Source organism: Halichoerus grypus, chromosome 2, assembly GCF_964656455.1.
Source record: "Halichoerus grypus chromosome 2, mHalGry1.hap1.1, whole genome shotgun sequence".
NCBI classification, from domain to species: Eukaryota; Metazoa; Chordata; class Mammalia; order Carnivora; family Phocidae; genus Halichoerus; species Halichoerus grypus.
The window spans coordinates 114,333,832-114,351,090 of NC_135713.1; the positions used below are offsets into that span (position 1 = coordinate 114,333,832).

Below are 17,259 nucleotides of genomic sequence, written 5' to 3' on the forward strand. Positions count from 1 at the left end.
AAATGTAGAATTCCCCTGGGAAGCCAAAAAAAAAAAAAAAAAAAAGGAAATGTAGCCTATCTGATTCATACAGGGACGAAGGCCCAGAATCCAGGATCCATGGTTCCCTCCTGTCTAGGGCTCCATGAAACACAGTTTGAAAACTTTTGGCTTAGTGGACTGGCCATGGGTTTGGGGGTCAGAACTGAGTTCTAATCCCTGCTCTGTCTCTTAGCCTAGCTGCAACAGAATAGACAAATGGGGAAACTGCTCTGAGCCTCACTTTCCTCCCGGTAAAACAAGGATAATTATACTTCCAATGTAGGCTTATTGTGAGGACCAAGTAAGGCAATGCATGCAAAAATCTGTGGCACCTATTAAGTGCTCACTAGGTCATAGTTGTTGGTAAGAATATTAATAAGACATTTGCCAGCTGATGGAGTAACTGAGCCTTACTGAATTGATACTTGTTCAGTCTAAATAAATCTACCCTTGTTCAAGGTAGGAAAAGCCAGGATTGGGGTGAAGTTATAGGGGAGTTTGGGATTCAAAGGGGACCCAATCTTGTCTTACGCTGCGCTCCATCCACTCCATAAACCCACAATTGCCTACCTTTGCATGAGGGTCTATCAATATTTAATGTGTGGGTGTCAGTTGCTGTAAACTGAGCATACCCCAGCACCAACTTGAATTAATAATATGCAAGAGGAGAGAAAATAAAATGCCTTTTCCTCAGAGCCCCAAATTTTACTGGCTACACTGAAGCCTGGAAACCACAGGGTGAAATTTCTACTGATGGAGGACCCTGAGAAGAAGCTGAACCAGAAGAGTGACGGCAAACCACGGAAAGTACGATTTAAAATCTCTTCCTCCTACAGTGGCAGAGTGTTGAAGCAGGTCTTTGAGGATGGGCAGGAATTAGAGTCGCCAAAGGAGGAATACCCTCACAGTTTTCTCCAAGAGTCCCTTGAACCAATGGATGGTGTTTATGGGTCTGGGGAAGCCCCCAAGCCCCGACCATACTCCCCTAAGCTGACTGCTCAAAGGATCAGCGTGTTTAGAGAGGGCAATGCCTACACTTTGGCGGGCAGCCAGGCTTTCTTCAATGATTACAAGGCGAATGACCATAAGGTTGGTATTGTGCATGGTGTATAAACTTTAAGGACTAAAATGTATATAGGAAAACACCTAACTGATTCAAATTTGTATCTTGCTCGTGCTCCAGTACCAACCAGAGCTGTAGGTGCACCAAATGAGAAGCCACTATCGGAATAATATTTCTGGGACAAAAATAACATGCTTGCTGACTGCTTATTGGAAAGTGCAATAAGCATGTATAGTATTCAGTCCCATCCAGGATAGTAAATTGTAATTGGGTCATTGGCTGGGTTATCTTGTAAATAAATTAAATAGAGATGCAGTGGTTTTCAGCTTGCGAGACTGCTGTTTTAGAAAATTATGCGACAACTGGTTGTTTTGTTTCCTGAAAGAGCTGAGTGTTTGAAGGTGCTCATTTCACTCCAGCCAGTTTTTCAGCTTGTGGTTTATCCATGTCTTGTTTTATTTCCTATCTCCCTCCTGCTGCCTGCTTTTAAAAAGTGTTTGTTTCTTTATTTATTTTGCCTTTCCATTGCTCATTAGCATGAACCCTGAGTGGTTGGAGTCCTGGGAAGAAATGGCGAAAAGCATGTCAACCAGAGGAAATGTTACTTGGGGAAGAAGTCTGAGCTAACAGTTCAATTGAAACGTGTATTTTATCTGTTAATTTCAATTATCTTTCCCAGTATCATGGATAATCAAAAGCCCCTGCATGATTTTCTTTTAAGCTGGAAGAACTTGGAAAATATTCACTGATTTCTAAAAATGAAAGGGAGATGTGTATATGTCTGCCACTGGGACTTTTTTCCTTAAGATTAAATACAATTATATAATGTGCTATTAATGTACTATTAATGAATAGTACACCAGGATATGCTCTCATCTTTAAAGTGTGAAATTCAGATAATTACTCTCTAATCATTTTTATTGTTAGTTGCCTAAGGGAACAGATAATTCATCTATGGCAGACAAATGCATTGGCCTTTCTGGCACTGGTAAAGTGTAATTACAGGAGTCCACATTTATCAGAGATAATACCAAGTTTCTTTTTGATAATAAAGGGGGCTGGAGTGAACAACCCCTCGTGTTAGTGGAGTGGCTTATGCATTACAGAGTAGTTTCATGTAATTTCTCCTTGGGTCTTTACCACAGCCTCGAGGAGAAAGGCAAAATACGGTCATTCCCATTTTGCAGATGAGGAAAACCGAGTGCCAAGTTGTTAAGGGATCCACCCAGTATTAGAGAGTCATTAGGTGCAAAGTCAGAATAAGAACCCAGGTGTTCTGATTCCTCATGCTTTTGGTCGTATGGAATGTTCCCTTTTATTCTCTAAAATTATTCTTTTTATTCTAGTTCCATTCTCACCATTACTAATAATGATGATGTTAATAGTAATAGTTACCATTACCGAGTGCTTATTATATCCTAGGTTCTTGGCTCTGTCTTGTACTTACATATCTCTTTTAAACTAAATCTTACTTGTAGGTTTAGACTTTAAAAAGTTGTAGTTTCTACAGACCTTTTACAAGGCCATGGTAGATAATTTGACCACTGGACCATCACAAGTCATGTGTCAAACTTGGCACTTATGTAAATGTGTATGATTTGGTAAGGACTTATACAACCAGATAATTGAGTCTTCATAGCAGCACCACAACACTGGTTTAAACACAGTACTCTGGAGACCATTTTCAGAGTTTGATTCCTGCTTGATCGGGTTTCCTGCTTGATCCAGTTATCCTTGTTTTCTTTGTTGCCTGATCCAAATGCTACCTCCCAATCGTAGCCAGCCTCTGGTGGAGAGAGGGGTCAGGATGGATTCCTGCAGCTCCGCCCACTGAAAGAGGTTGTCAGTGTGGTATTTATGAAACATAAGGAAACGAGAACTGGAAAACCATGGTTTTTCAATAGCGAATCCAACTATAAAATAAACCCTAGTAAATACTGATTATGAAGCAACACTGGGTAGCAGTTAAGCACAACAATTACAGTAAAGGCTCTGAATTTGAGCAGGTATTTGTACACCAATGTTCACAGCAGCTTTTTCACAGTCGCTCACAAGTGGAAACAACCCAAATGTCCCTCAGTAGATGAATGGACGAATAAAATGTATATACACACAGTCGAATATTACTCAGCCTTAAAAAGGAAGGCTATTCTGACACATGCTACAAGATGGATGAAACTTGAAGACATTATGCTAAGTGAAATAAACCAGTCATAAAGAGAGAACTATATGATTCCATCTATGTGAAGCGCCTAGAATAGTCAGATTTATAGAGACAGAAAATGCAGCCGTGGTTGCCAGGGGCTGGGGGAGGGGAGAAGTGGGAGCTTATTGGGGATACAGTTTCAGTTTGAGAAGATGAAGTTCAGGGGATGACTGGTAGTAATGGCTACACAGTAGTGTGAACGTACTAATACCGCTGACCTGTACACTTAGAAATGGTTAAAGTGGTAAATTTTATGTACTGTATATTTTACCACCATAAAAATAATCATTAAAAAAAAAAAGCAAGGGCGGGCGCCTGGGTGGCTCAGTCAGTTAAACGTCTCCTTTGGCTCAGGTCACCATCTCAGGTTCCTGGGATTGAGTTCCTCATCAGGCTCCCTGCTCAGCGGGGAGTGTGCTTCCCTTGCTCTTTCTGCCCCCCGCCCCCCCGTGCTCTCTCTTTCTCTCTGTCTCTCCCAAATAAATAAATAAAATCTTAAAAAAAAAAAAAAGGCAGGGGCTATGATGTCTGTTAAACCTGGGCTTGCTGTCCACTCTACCTACTTAACTGTGGGAGCTTGAGCAGACCACTTAATCTTGCCTTGCTTCTATGTCGTCCTCTAGGAGATGAGAGTAGTAAAAGTATCTACTTATGAAGATTGTTGTGGTGATTAAAAAAAGAGTATACGTACAAAATACTTAACATTGTGCCTGGAACATTGGATGTGCTTAGCAAATATTCCCTTCCATTGTGATAACGACCAGGTTCTCATCAAAGAAATATTGAGTCTTTTAAAAAAAATTGTATATGATAGAGAAAGTGGTTATAAACAAATAAATATTTTAAAGAATTGAAACCATTTGAAGTTTATAAGTTTCATTTAAAAAAATGGAAGGGAAGGAAGGGACGTGGCATTTACTGAACATGTATTTTGTACGTAGGTCATTTCATCTTCACAGTAATTCTTTGAGAATTTTACAAATTGGACAAACAGCGCATGGGGTTTGGGAACTTGCAAATCTTGCACAGAAAAATTGACCTCAGGCCTGCCTGCCTCCAAAGCCCTTTGCATTTCTAGGATTCAGGAAGGTGTCCCTGCATTTTAAGTGGAAAGGTTTCATGGTGCCTGAATAGCGGTCTCCAGGCACATGGCCACTTATGAAGCTCAGTCACCCAAGATGTCATTCTGGGCACTATGGAAGGAAACACAAAAATTCCTGGCTTCGTCCTGGCCCTCTGTAATGTAAGAGTGGGTGTTCCTCACGGGCAATTCAGTGTCACCAGATAACGTGAACTTTAGTTACACCTGAAGGGTTTCCCTTAGACACAAGGAAGAACTTGGCTGTCAGGGTGAATGAAACATAAACACACCTTACAGGTGATTTGGGACCCTCCTTCTTTCAAGTACATTAAAAATAAATGTAGTGGGCGCCTGGGTGGCTCAGTCGTTAAGCGTCTGCCTTCGGCTCAGGTCATGATCCCAGGGTCCTGGGATCGAGTCCCACATCGGGCTCCCTGCTCAGCGGGAAGCCTGCTTCTCCCTCCCCCACTCCCCCTGCTTGTGTTCCTGTTCTCGCTGTCTCTCTCTGTCAAATAAATAAATAAAATCTTTTAAAAATAAATAAATAAATAAATGTAGTATCTTGGGTGTCTCAGATATAGACCAGCTTAGAGGCAGGAGGTTGGACCAGATGACCACAGATTTTTTTTTCTTTTAAGATTTTATTTATTTATTTGACAGAGAGAGACGCAGCGAGAGAGGGACACAAGCAGGGGGAGTGGGAGAGGGAGAAGCAGGCTTCCCGCGGAGCAGGGAGCCCGATGCGGGGCTCGATCCCAGGACCCTGGGATCATGACCTGAGCCGAAGGCAGACGCTTAACAACTGAGCCACCCAGGCGCCCCCACCTTTTTTTAGTAGATTAAGAGTTTCACCTTGAAAAAACCAGTTTTACATGTGAAAAAAAGCTCCCTAGTAACTAAACCTCTTTGGCTATTAGTGGAAGTAGAAATGGAACCTTCTAAAAGTGCCACCATCTTTATCTTCTGATGTTCAGAAACTGATAGTCCAGAGTGTGAAACAGGAACCCAGTGTGCATCAAACAATAGGAAATGGAAGCTGCCACACGATCCCTTGAAGAGAGGGAGAGAAAACAGGGCCAAGTAGGAAGCCCGTGGCTTCATAAATAATGATAGAAAACTCTGTGTTTCAAGGAAGGGGATCCCAGTACTGAAGTCCTGTTTAAGCCAGGTTGTGACTGAATGTATTATGGCTATAAATAGGAGACTGCTTGATTGTGGCATCCCAATAAATTTGGTTTCTACACTTCTATAAATGCAGGGCGGAATATTTGGTGCTGGGGTACTTAGCTGTGTAGCATGATTGTGCATGCAGTACTAATGAACAGCTTTTAATACCAGCCACAGTAACAATGCCCGCCCCTGCATAGTATCTTTAGCTTTGAAAACCCTGTTTTATATATTCTTCATTGCACCTCCACCCCTAGAAATCGATATAATTAGCCTCAGGGAGGAGCATCGAAATCTTCCCCCACAGGAACATTGCCCGGCCAGCACCAGCACAGAAGCCAGCCGAGCGCTGGGGCAGGGCCCTGAGACCTGGGCTCCTGAGCATTAACTGCTACATTGCTGGGTTTGGGGGCGGTAGAGGCTCCCTGAAGACAGCTGGGGGTGACAGGAGGGCACTCAGGAGTCGCAGGACAGCACCTGCTTACCAGCCAGTATCCAAGTATTCCTGTTTTTTTGTTTTGTTTTCTTTTGTTTTCTTGAGAGACAGAGAGTGAGAGAGCGTGTGTGCGCAAGTGTGTGAATGGGGGGGCGGGGTGCAGAGGGAAAGGGAAAGAGGATCTTGAGCAGACTCCAGGTTGGGCGCAGAGTCCGACTCGGGCCTCGATCTTAGGACCCTGAGATCCTGACCTGAGCAGAAATCAAGAGTCGGACGCTCAACCGACTGAGCCTCCCAGGTGCCCCACATATTCCTGTTTTAATAATGATTTTGTCTGTGGTGATGCCCACCAGTTAGATGTCACCCCATTTGCAAATGAGCAAACTGAGGTTCTAAGAGGCCAAATGACTCTCCTATACCTTACAGTTGGTGAATAGCAGCATTAAGATTGGTGTTGTTTGTTGCCAAGCTATCCTATCTCTGGGTTCTTAGTTAAGTAATCCCTAAACATTTACTCCCCCATGCTTCTCTGCTGCATTGTTGTATTGTGTAAATTATTCCTCAGCAAATTATCAAGTAATACATGATAAATCCACAGAAAGGAACATAAGCTGTTAGTAATGATGCTACCGAAGTATATTTATTGACATAAAAAGATTTATATATTGTACAAATAATAAAAAAAATTACATATATAAGATATTACATATATGTAAGATCACTACTTATATATATATATATATGTATATATATATATGTATATATATGTATATATATATATGTATATATATATATGATCATTATATACATAATGATCTTACAGGTTTTTTGGAGGGAAAATACTTGTGAATAGTGCAGTGTAGGTGTTAAGAATATGGGCTTTAGAGTTAGACAGACTGGGGTTCGAATCCCAGCCACAGACCCTGACCAACGGTAACCTTAGGAGGCTCTTGACCCCACTGTGACTCAGTCTCCTCATCTGTAAAAATGTAGAAATCATAGCATCCGCCTCAAGGGATGTTTGAGGGGAAAGTGAGGTAATGTTTGTAAAATGCTTAGCATGATGTCTGACACAAAATAAATGCTATCCACTATAATAAAATAATGATAATAATTCAGTAAATTTTATCTACTATTATGCATAAAAATTTTGGAGAGCTATTTATTTTTTTAAGCATTCTTCTGTGTTTATAAAACACTCACCGTGCCCAGCTCTGCATCAGCTACTGTGGTATGCAGTGGGAGTAGAAGCTTTGGCCCTCGCCATGCAGAGTCTTACACCCCAGTTATAGGATTAGTTCAGCTTTGGTTGGTTACCATCAACAGGGAGAAGGAAGCTGGTCTTCAGGGTTTTTAGAGAGAGCGAACAAACCAGGGAGTGAATTTTAGCTTTGGGATCTGTTGGAATCCTACGGGCTAGACAGTTACAAGTTCTTTCTCCCCTATTTCCTGGGATGTTGAACAGGTTCTGCAGCCCTGTATGTGGTGATTGCTGGTAAGTCGCCATGCTCATTCTTCATTTCTCTAGTCCCCACCTATTATAGATTTTGGAAAGATCATCATCTACACGAATAACTTGAAAATCATTCGAACCCCAATGGACAAGAGAGACTTCATGAGGAAAATCCTCCAGAAGGAAGAGGAGGCTGAGGAAGAGTCTCTGATGAGCAAAGAGGAAATCTATGGAGACCGCAACCAGAACGATGGGCATTTGCCAGACGCGGAAAGCACATTTCCTCATAACCAGTACCCGCAGGTGTGTCAGAATGGTTCACTGTCCTCCTTGGGGCTGGCCCTACAGCAGTGGTCTCCAAATGGTTTTGATTGTGCACTACTTAAGTGAAAACTTGAATATAAATACTTAAGATGTTTAACTGTTAAAAATGTTAAGGAATTTTAAGTTTATTAGATTTTAATGGTATGTGATTAGCAATAATAATTATGTCTATATTTCAAATATGCATAATTTGAATTGTTTTTGGTGACTTCTTCTGAGATCTGTTTAGGTATTTATTGTTTTCACTCTGCATTGTGGCATAGAACAGCTTATTCCAGAGATGGGAAAAATCAGCTCTGTTCTTTTTCTTATGGGTTTGCTTGTGCTTCTGTTATTGGGGTTATCTTCAATCTAGTTTCCTTAAAGAATCTTATCAAGCCACGTGTCTGGGTTTTGTAGAGATTAGTTAGTTAAAACTAAGCACTATTCTCTGTACATCCGCTGGACCAGGGACAAATGAACCTCCGTATGCTGCAGTATGATCAAAGTGAATGAATGAGCTGGGACACCACTGTCACTGTATGTGCAGAGAGGTCACTTTCCATCATGCTTACTCCAGGATCCCTTGGGTACTGTATTTGTCTGCTGACTGCCTGACCTAGCGAAGGGGCCAGGAGCAACTAATTTATTAAAAATTAGCATAACAATTTCTTTTGAAAATATGGTTGAAGCTTAATTTCTTGCCTTTTTAAGATAAAAATTAAATAGAAATACTTAGAATGATTTTCTGCCCATACCTCTTGGAGATGCGGACTCCTCACCTTGGAAACGTTGCTCAGATGTGCTCAGATAAAGGGGTAGAGTGATGATATTCATTAGTTCACAGTGTGGGATTGGCAGTGGGAAAAGCAATTTTGATGGATTTAAGCTAAGAGGGTAAAAGCTTGGATAGCAGCAGAAATGAATTTTCTCTCTCTTTAGTTTCCATCTCTTGGGAGTTGCAACTTTACTGTGGGACTCTCTCTCACTTCCTCTGGATTGGTGTGACAAAATGGGGCAGGGACTTCCTCATACGTGAGTGATGTCCCTACCCTCGTAGGATTTAGAGGACAGGAACAAGAAGGTGATGACCAGACTCTAGCAAAAGACTCTTACTAAAGTTCTGCTCACAAGGACTCATATCTCTTTCCAACATGATCTCACACTTGATATTTTTGAAATGCAAATATGATCACGTCACCCCTTCATCACTTTTTTCCCTGACCACAAACTTCAGTGACCTCTCATTGCTTGGAATAAAACAGTAGATAGCCTGGCCACTGTTCGCCTGTTTAGCCTCCTCTTACACATCTCTCTTCATTCTCTGTCCCAGACACACTGCCCATCTAGCTACCACTCATATGCTCTTTGCTCTATCCTGCCAGAGGCAACTTCCCTGTGCCTGGAATGTTCTCCAGATTCCCCACTGCCTTGCCCTTAGCACCTGAAATCTCAGTGGAGACATCACTTCTTCAGAGGGGCCTCCCCTCACTTCTAGGAGGATGAAATACCCAAGGGTGGACCCCTCAGAGCACCTCACACCCCTCCTCAGTTGCAATCTTATATTTCCCTGTGTAAATATTTGGTTAATGTTTACCGTCACCTGCTAGAATTTCTCTCCATGAGGGCAGGGGCCGTATTTATGTTGGGTGTAGCGTAGTAGTTCCCATGTCAAAAAAATGAAAAATAAAAATAAAAAATAGAGCCTGGCACAGAGTAGGTGTGCAGTAGATACTAGTTAAATGTTCGTGGAAAGAGTACTGGAATTTGGGACCAGAGAGCCTGCTGATAAGTACTATCTTGCCTCTTGCCTTTTATATAGCACTGTTCAGAACCTAGCAGAGCTGCCGGCGGACTACTAAACATTGTGATCCAAAGCATTTCCTTTCCACTTTAAAATTCATTAATTCTATTCTTTTTCATACCATTTGGTAATTTGTAGGAGCATATATTTTCAGAAGAGAGCCAGACATGATAAAATGCAGGTCACGCTGCAGGCCTGAATAAAAAGGCAGCGACAGGCCTGACATGACAATTACCTTTAAATTCAATTTGGAGAGATCCATGTGTTTTTGCTCTACTACCATAAACTAGGACAGAGGCGTGCAGCAGAAAGTTGCCGTGAAAGGTTATACTTCACTCGCCTGTCTTTTAAACTCTGTTTTAAATTGCTATTTGTTTGCCAAATCCCTCGTGCAGTAAATGCCCAGACAGGTTTTATTCTAAAAAAGAGGGTCAGGGAACATCAAGGAGCCCCTTTTGACCAGGAGACTCTTTGTTGTGTCAGATGGAACAGGGAAGCAGTGGGAACCTTGATGAAAGAGCGGGCCGAGGCTAAAAGCCAGACCATGCTGACCCTCTGTATTAACTATAAAAGAAAAGGAGAGGAATAATTGAATTGAGCCACAGTGAAATAGGGAAGGGGAAAAATCTGGCCGTATGTTCAGTGGATCTGAGAACATAAGTCATCTGGGCTTCTTTATGCTTTATAAAGATCTTGCCTTTGAAATAATAGTAATAATAATAATAAGAGCTGCCATTTATTGAGGGCCCATGATCACCGGGCACCATGCCCAGTGCTTTCCATGCATTAGTCTCTTTTATTCTCACAAGGACTCTCTAAGGGCGGTATTGTTAGCAGTCTTCTTCTGTAGCTGGGGAAACCAAGGCACAGAGAAGTTAAGTAACTTGCCAGAGGTCATCAGAGCCAGTGGTCAAATCCTGGTCCACCTGACTACCAACCTTATAATCTTAACCTGCTTGCTGAGCAGCCTCCAGATTGGTGCTTGTTGGCTACTTCAGGGTTACCCAAGCCTTTGAGTCTGCAATGAAAGCTGAGGCCCCTTTCCTTGCTTGTGCAACTAGTAAGAGGTGGTTTGGGTAGGTCTGTTGGTTCTAGAACCTCAGCTGTGCAGTACAACTATGTTCTAAGTCCTCTTACCGAATATTTTCTGAGAAGAATTTTAAAATGCTGAGAATGAAAGACAGAAGCTTGCATCTCGCATGCCGTGTACAGAGTAGAGGCTCAGTAACACTTGATTTAATGAATCATTAAATGATTCAATGAGTGTGCTGAGGGCTCAAGTGGTTGGAAGGAGGGTGGTAACTCAGAGTAAGAGTGGAAACTCCAGTCAAGCTCTAATACTGCATTGTATAACCACGTGACATTAGAGAAAATTTGATCGATGATTTGTTTTTGTTCCCTGCAGCAGGCTCGCCAGGTCATTTCATTAATCTGTTTTTTTTTTAATTTTATTATGTTATGTTAATCATCATACATTACATCATTAGTTTTTGATGTAGTGTTCCATGATTCATTGTTTGCGTATAACACCCAGTGCTCTATTCGATATGTGCCCTCTTTAATACCCATCACCAGGCCAATCCATCCCCCCCACTCCCCTCCCCTCTAGAACCCTCAGTTTGTTTCTCAGAGTCCGTAGTCTCTCATGGTTCATCTCCCCCTCTGATTTCCCCCCCTTCATTTTTCCCTTCCTGCTATCTTCTTCTTCTTCTTTTTTTTTTTTAAACAGATAATATATTATTTGTTTCAGAGGTACAGGTCTGTGATTCAACAGTCTCACACAATTCACAGCACTCACCATAGCACATACCCTCCCCAATGTCTATCACCCAGCCACCCCATCCCTCCCACCCCCCTCCACTCCAGCAACCCTCAGTTTGTTTCCTGAGATTAAGAATTCCTCATATCAGTGAGATCATATGATACATGTCTTTCTCTGATTGACTTATTTCGCTTAGCATAATACCCTCCAGTTCCATCCACGTCGTTGCAAATGGCAAGATCTTATTCCTTTTGATGGCTGCATAATATTCCATTGTGTGTGTGTGTGAGTGTGTGTATATATATATATACACATATACCCCATCTTCTTTATCCATTCATCTGTCGATGGACATCGTGGCTCTTTCCATAGTTTGGCTATTGTGGACATTGCTGCTATAAACATCGGGGTGCACATACCCCTTCGGATACCTACATTTGTATCTTTGGGGTAAATACCCAGTAGTGCAATTGCTGGGTCCTAGGGTAGCTCTATTTTCAACTTTTTGAGGAATCTCCATACTGTTTTCCAGAGTGGCTGCACCAGCTTGCATTCCCACCAACAGTGTAGGACGGTTCCCCTTTCTCCACATCCCCGCCAACATCTGTCGTTTCCTGACTTGTTAATTTTAGCCATTCTGACTGGTGTGAGGTGGTACTGATGCCGAGCGATGTTGAGCACTTTTTCATGTGTCTGTTGGCCATTTGGATGTCTTCTTTGGAAAAATGTCTGTTCATTTCTTCTGCCCATTTCTTGATTGGATCATTTGTTCTTTGGGTGTTGAGTTTGGTAAGTTCTTTATAGATTTTGGATACTAGCCCTTTAGCTGATATGTCATTTGCAAATATCTTCTCCCATTCTGTTGGTTGTCTTTTGGTTTTGTCGACTGTTTCTTTTGCTGTGTGAAAGCTTTTTATCCTGATGAAGTCCCAAGAGTTCATTTTTGCCCTTGCTTCCCTTGCCTTTGGCGATGTTTCTAGGAAGAAGTTGCTGCGGCTGAGGTCGAAGAGGTTGCTGCCTGTGTTCTCCTTTAGGATTTTGATGGACTCCTGTCTCACATTGAGGTCTTTCACCCATTTGCAGTCTATCTTTGTGTGTGGTGTAAGGAAATGGTCCAGTTTCATTCTTCTGCATGTGGCTGTCCAATTTTCCCAACACCATTTGTTGCAGAGACTGTCTTTTTTTCCATTGGACATTCTTTTCTGCTTTGTCGAAGATTAGTTGACCATAGAGTTGAGGTCCATTTCTGGGCTCTCTATTCTGTTCCATTGATCTACATGTCTGTTTTTGTGCCAGTACCATACTGTCTTGATGACAGCTTTGTAATAGAGCTGGAAGTCCAGAATTGTGATGCCACCAGCTTTGCTTTTCCTTTTCAACATTCCTCTGGCTATTCGGGGTCTTTTCTGGTTCCATACAAATTTTAGGATTATTTGTTCCATTTCTTTGAAAAAAGTGGATGGTATTTTGATAGGGATTGCATTAAATGTGTAGATTGCTCTAGGTAGCATTGACATTTTCACAATATTTGTTCTTCCAATCCATGAGCATGGAACGTTTTTCCAATTCTTTGTGTCTTCCTCCATTTCTTTCATGAGTATTTTATAGTTTTCTGAGTACAGATTCTTTGCCTCTTTGGTTAGATTTATTACTAAGTATGGGGCACCTGGGTGGCTCAGTCGTTAAGCATCTGCCTTAGGCTCAGGTCATGGTACCAGTGTCCTGGGATCGAGCCCCACATTGGGCTCCCTGCTCAGTGGGAAGCCTGCTTCTCCCTCTCCCACTCCCCCTGCTTGTGTTTCCTGTCTCGCTATATCTCTCTCTGTCAAATAAATAAATAAAATCTTTAAAAAAAATTTGAAAAAAAAGGATTTATTCCTAGGTATTTTATGGTTTTGGGTGCAAATGTAAATGGGACCGACTCCTTAATTTCTCTTTTTTCTGTCTTGTCGTTGGTGTATAGGGATGCCACTGATTTCTGTGCATTGATTTTATATCCTGCCACTTGACTGAATTCCTGTATGAGTTCTAGCAGTTTTGGGGTGGAGTCTTTTGGGTTTTCCACATAAAGTATCCTATCATCTGTAAAGAGTGAGAGTTTGACTTCTTCTTTGCCAATTCGGATGCCTTTTATTTCTTTCTTTTAATATCTGAACCTGGCGTTCTATGCAAATTAAGTTTTGGGTGACATGTATGGCATTATGGTAGGAATTTACTGTACTTCCTTTGGCAACATTAAAATCTCACTGGGATCCAGTACAAAATAAGAACATGTGGATTTGGCAGAAAAAATGGACCGTGACAATTTGCTTAAAGAATATTTTGGCAAATACGTTTCTTTTGAATGCTTTAAGGGAAGAAAACAAGTTTCCCTATTGTTAATATATTAAAATATGGCAGCAATCAATAAAATATTAACAAAAGGATACATAGACATCATTTAGGTTTTTGTCAGTTGGGTAATCACTTCTGTTCCTTAAATCTAGAATAAATAAAATTTTATGCCTTCTTAGGCACTTTGTAGCACAATGGAACTACTTTCAGAACTTATGCCTCCCTTTTCAAGATTATTTTTATTCTTAAGTTATAAAAGAAAGCTGTGTTAGCTGGGTGGAGCCACCCAGTGGACTCCAGTCCTCTTTTAGTTTCTAGAATTTAAGAATTGGTAGGGTTCTCCAGATATCGTCGTTTTGTTTATTCATCCAGCAGACATGTGAACGACAAATATTGTGTCAGTCACCGCACTTTAAGTCTTGGAAGTGATGGTGACAGGGACTAGCGCAGAGTTTCCTGTGTGGTCAGCAGAAGCTTTCAGTTGATTATGAGACCTGCTGTGCTTGGGCCAGTACAGGCGGGTCAGCCCTCCTGGTTCAGAGGTGTAGGCACTGCCGAGCCGACCTCTGAAACCCAACAGGAGTTGACTGGGTTGGGGAGAACAGCCCACAAGGGCTCCGCCCTGAATCCATGCCAGAGTTGGTGGGTATCTGGACTGGGATTGTGGTTGTGGGCGGAGAGAACTGGATGGATTTGAGAGATGTTTAGCAGGTAAAATAGACAGGACTTGGTGCTAGATCCACCTGTTATTGATCTGGTACCACCCCTTATTTCTTGGCAGGTTTGTGGTCTATGCACAGTCTTTGCAGAATGCGAAGTTTGCCGGTTTCCTTGAGATGTTTTAGGGAAGGAGCATGGCAGTAGACAGGGGGCATTTTCTGCAGGATGCGAGTCGAGGACTAGTAAGTCCAGACTTACTAGCAAGGCTTGGAAGTGAACTAACTTTTATGGAGAACCTGTAATATGGCAGATAATCTATTGTGGTCTTTTCACATACTCTCTCATTTAATAATCCAGCTACTCTGAATGGTGAGCATTACCAGTCCCATTTCACAGGTGAAGAAAATCAAAGATTTAGAGGTCAAGGGAAGTGTCCAAGGTGCATGATTGCTCTTCCAGGCCTTATCACAGTTCTCAAAGAAAAGAAAGGTAAAGTACCAGAATTCAGAGCTAAGCTTTGGAGGATTGTAATGTCGAGTCATCCATCCTCTCAGTCTGTCAGTCACACAAATACAGTCTTTTTGAATGCCTGATGTTGGACAGCTACAAGGAGGGACTGTGTGCATAGTCACGAGGAGCAGGAACTCGGCTGCTCAGTCGCCTGGGATCAAAACCTGCCTCCTCTCTTCCAGGCTGTGTGACCATCGGCAAATAACTGAACTTCTCGGTCTCTCATTTTCCCGTCTGCAGCAGGGATGATAATACGTGCACTGTCTCGCCGGGCTGTCATGTGGGTTAGATAGGTGAGTGTAGAGAAAGCTTAGAACCGCACCTGGCACCTACTAAGCATGCTACAGGGGTTCGCTGTTAGTATGTGGCCATGAGGAAGAGTAAGCCCTTGTCCTGGTGGAGCATACAGAAATTACAGGTCAGATGGTGACAAGGGCGACGAGGAATGGAAAGGGACAGAATTCAAGGCAGGAGCTGCCGCCTTAGAGATTCCATCAGGGAAACCCTCTGATGAAACTCCAGTGAGTATTCTGTGCCTCTGGCCAGTTCCCCCATTGGCACTGTGGGAAGCATTTTGTACTCTCACTCTGCCTCCGCCTTTTCGGGCAGCCCCGTGCTGCTTCAGCCTGTTTTGGAACCCTGGTCTGGAACTGCCGTCACTAAACCCTGACCTGTCTCTTGCAGGAAGGGGAGCTTCCCGAGGACAACTGCTTTCACTGCCGAGGGTCGGGCAGTGCCACCTGCTCTCTGTGCCACGGCAGCAAGTTCTCCATGCTGGCCAACAGATTTAAGGAGTCCTATCGGGCCCTGCGCTGCCCTGCCTGCAATGAGAATGGCCTGCAGCCTTGCCAGATTTGCAATCAATAGCTTGTGGCTTTGTACGTCCGCCGTGATCGCATCCTTCCTGAAGCTATTTCTAATAACCTGCCCCCTCCTTCTCTTCCCTCTCCCAGCAAGGAAGCCACAGTGGCTGTGACCACTTCCTCCACTGGCAAAACTCAGTCACTTGATGACATTTTGTAAGGCTAGGAGCATCTCCGTCTGGTTCTAAGTGGCAGAGGCATTTTTGAATTAGAGTCTGCTTTGAAACGGGTTCTAAAATTATCCTTCCAGGAACGTGTGCATGCATCTTACTTGACTTAGCTCAGTTTCTTCCCTGCACTACTGAGCAAATACATGTACATTTCAGGCAGCAGGTTTAAGTCATTTTCTGGTTGGGAGTTATTTTGCAAAATTATGCAGTGAGAAAGGAATAAAAAAAAGCAGGTTTCTGATGAACTGAATTCCTGTAGCTTATAATGCATTTCAAATCATTATTGGTCAGATTGAATTTTTAATTAAGCAGAAGAGGAAAGGGATGCCTGATGAGGAATGTACTCACAGGCCACCGAAAATAAAACAACATGTATGTGCTTCATGCTGAAGATAGGCAAGCTGAGAAGGCCTTTCTTTCCAAGTCCCGAGTCTCTCCTGTGTGATACGCTTGGGTAGTATTCATGCAGGCAGTGAGCAATGCTACTTCTTAAGACCAGATGAGATAAGACATTTCTGCGTGCCTCTAAACTACTGGGGTTATAAGCCAAGTCAAAGCTATTTATGATAAATTTGGTGCTTAAGTATGTGTGTGGGATACGACTTCTTCCAGCCCCTGAATTATTAGCAAATAAATAAATGTATTTTAAATCTAAGATACAGCCACAATCTCTTCAAAAAAAGATTGGATATTTTATAATTATCTATTGGAAACCTCAAAAAGAAAAACTAACGAAGGCAGATTTTTAAGAATTATCTTTCTATGAGAATACACATGCTAAAGGTAATTCTTTTGTCTTAAAGTTGGTTATAAAATTAGAAAAATTCTTTTGTTAACTTTTGTAGCTCTAACACCCACTCCCTTTACCCCTTGAGAATAACACTATAAAGTCTGTTATCTATTGAGACACATGGCTTTTCTATGATAATTTTGATTTCCATAACTGAATTTTTTTCAAGATTTGTTTGTTATTCTCTAATATTCAGCTGTTAAAGTAATGCAACAGTGGAATGCTTTTCAGGAAATATAAACACTTCTAATAAAAAGATTAAAATATTTTTGGAATCCATGATAAATTTTGCCTGTTCTCTCTTAGCCAGAATGATAGAATTTTGCTCACGAACTTTCTTTGCTTCTACACTTAGCTGTTTCCTGACTTGGTGTATGTTTTCTCACAGCTTCTGACTCTTCTGTTTTTCCAGAGTACCAGAGGAAGGAATGATAACAGGAGACCTCTAAGTGTATTCTCTTTTTTGACAGGAACATTCGACAATACATATTTTGAGCCCCGCGTGCTTGATGTGCACTGTTACCCAGATGGGCACCATCCCTTGGGTAGTGCGTGGGGTTTACAGTTTCAGTGGAGGAGACAGATCTGCAAACGGATAGTTACAGCATAGTGTGACAAGTTCTGGGACAGGGGAAT

At 42.1% G+C, this 17,259-nt stretch overlaps 1 protein-coding gene across 1 annotated transcript; it reads left to right on the top strand.

The window, feature by feature from the left end:
• The first annotated feature begins 774 nt into the window (after positions 1–774).
• Positions 775–16,862, top strand: GRXCR2 (glutaredoxin and cysteine rich domain containing 2). Its single transcript, XM_036081551.2, has 3 exons — positions 775–1,110; positions 7,503–7,730; positions 15,485–16,862. Exons 1-3 carry the CDS (start codon positions 775–777, stop codon positions 15,665–15,667), a joined length of 747 nt encoding a protein of 248 aa, XP_035937444.2. The 3' UTR covers positions 15,668–16,862.
• The last annotated feature ends 397 nt before the right edge of the window (positions 16,863–17,259 follow it).

What these genes read in the sequence shown, in the direction of transcription:
- GRXCR2 (XM_036081551.2), top strand. Translation starts at nt 775, where the DNA reads ATGGAGGACCCTGAGAAGAAGCTGAACCAGAAGAGTGACGGCAAACCA. An exon ending in ACAAGGCGAATGACCATAAG is followed by an intron (nt 1,111 to 7,502) that starts GTTGGTATTGTG and finishes TCATTTCTCTAG; the next exon opens with TCCCCACCTATTATAGATTT. An exon ending in CTCATAACCAGTACCCGCAG is followed by an intron (nt 7,731 to 15,484) that starts GTGTGTCAGAAT and finishes TGTCTCTTGCAG; the next exon opens with GAAGGGGAGCTTCCCGAGGA.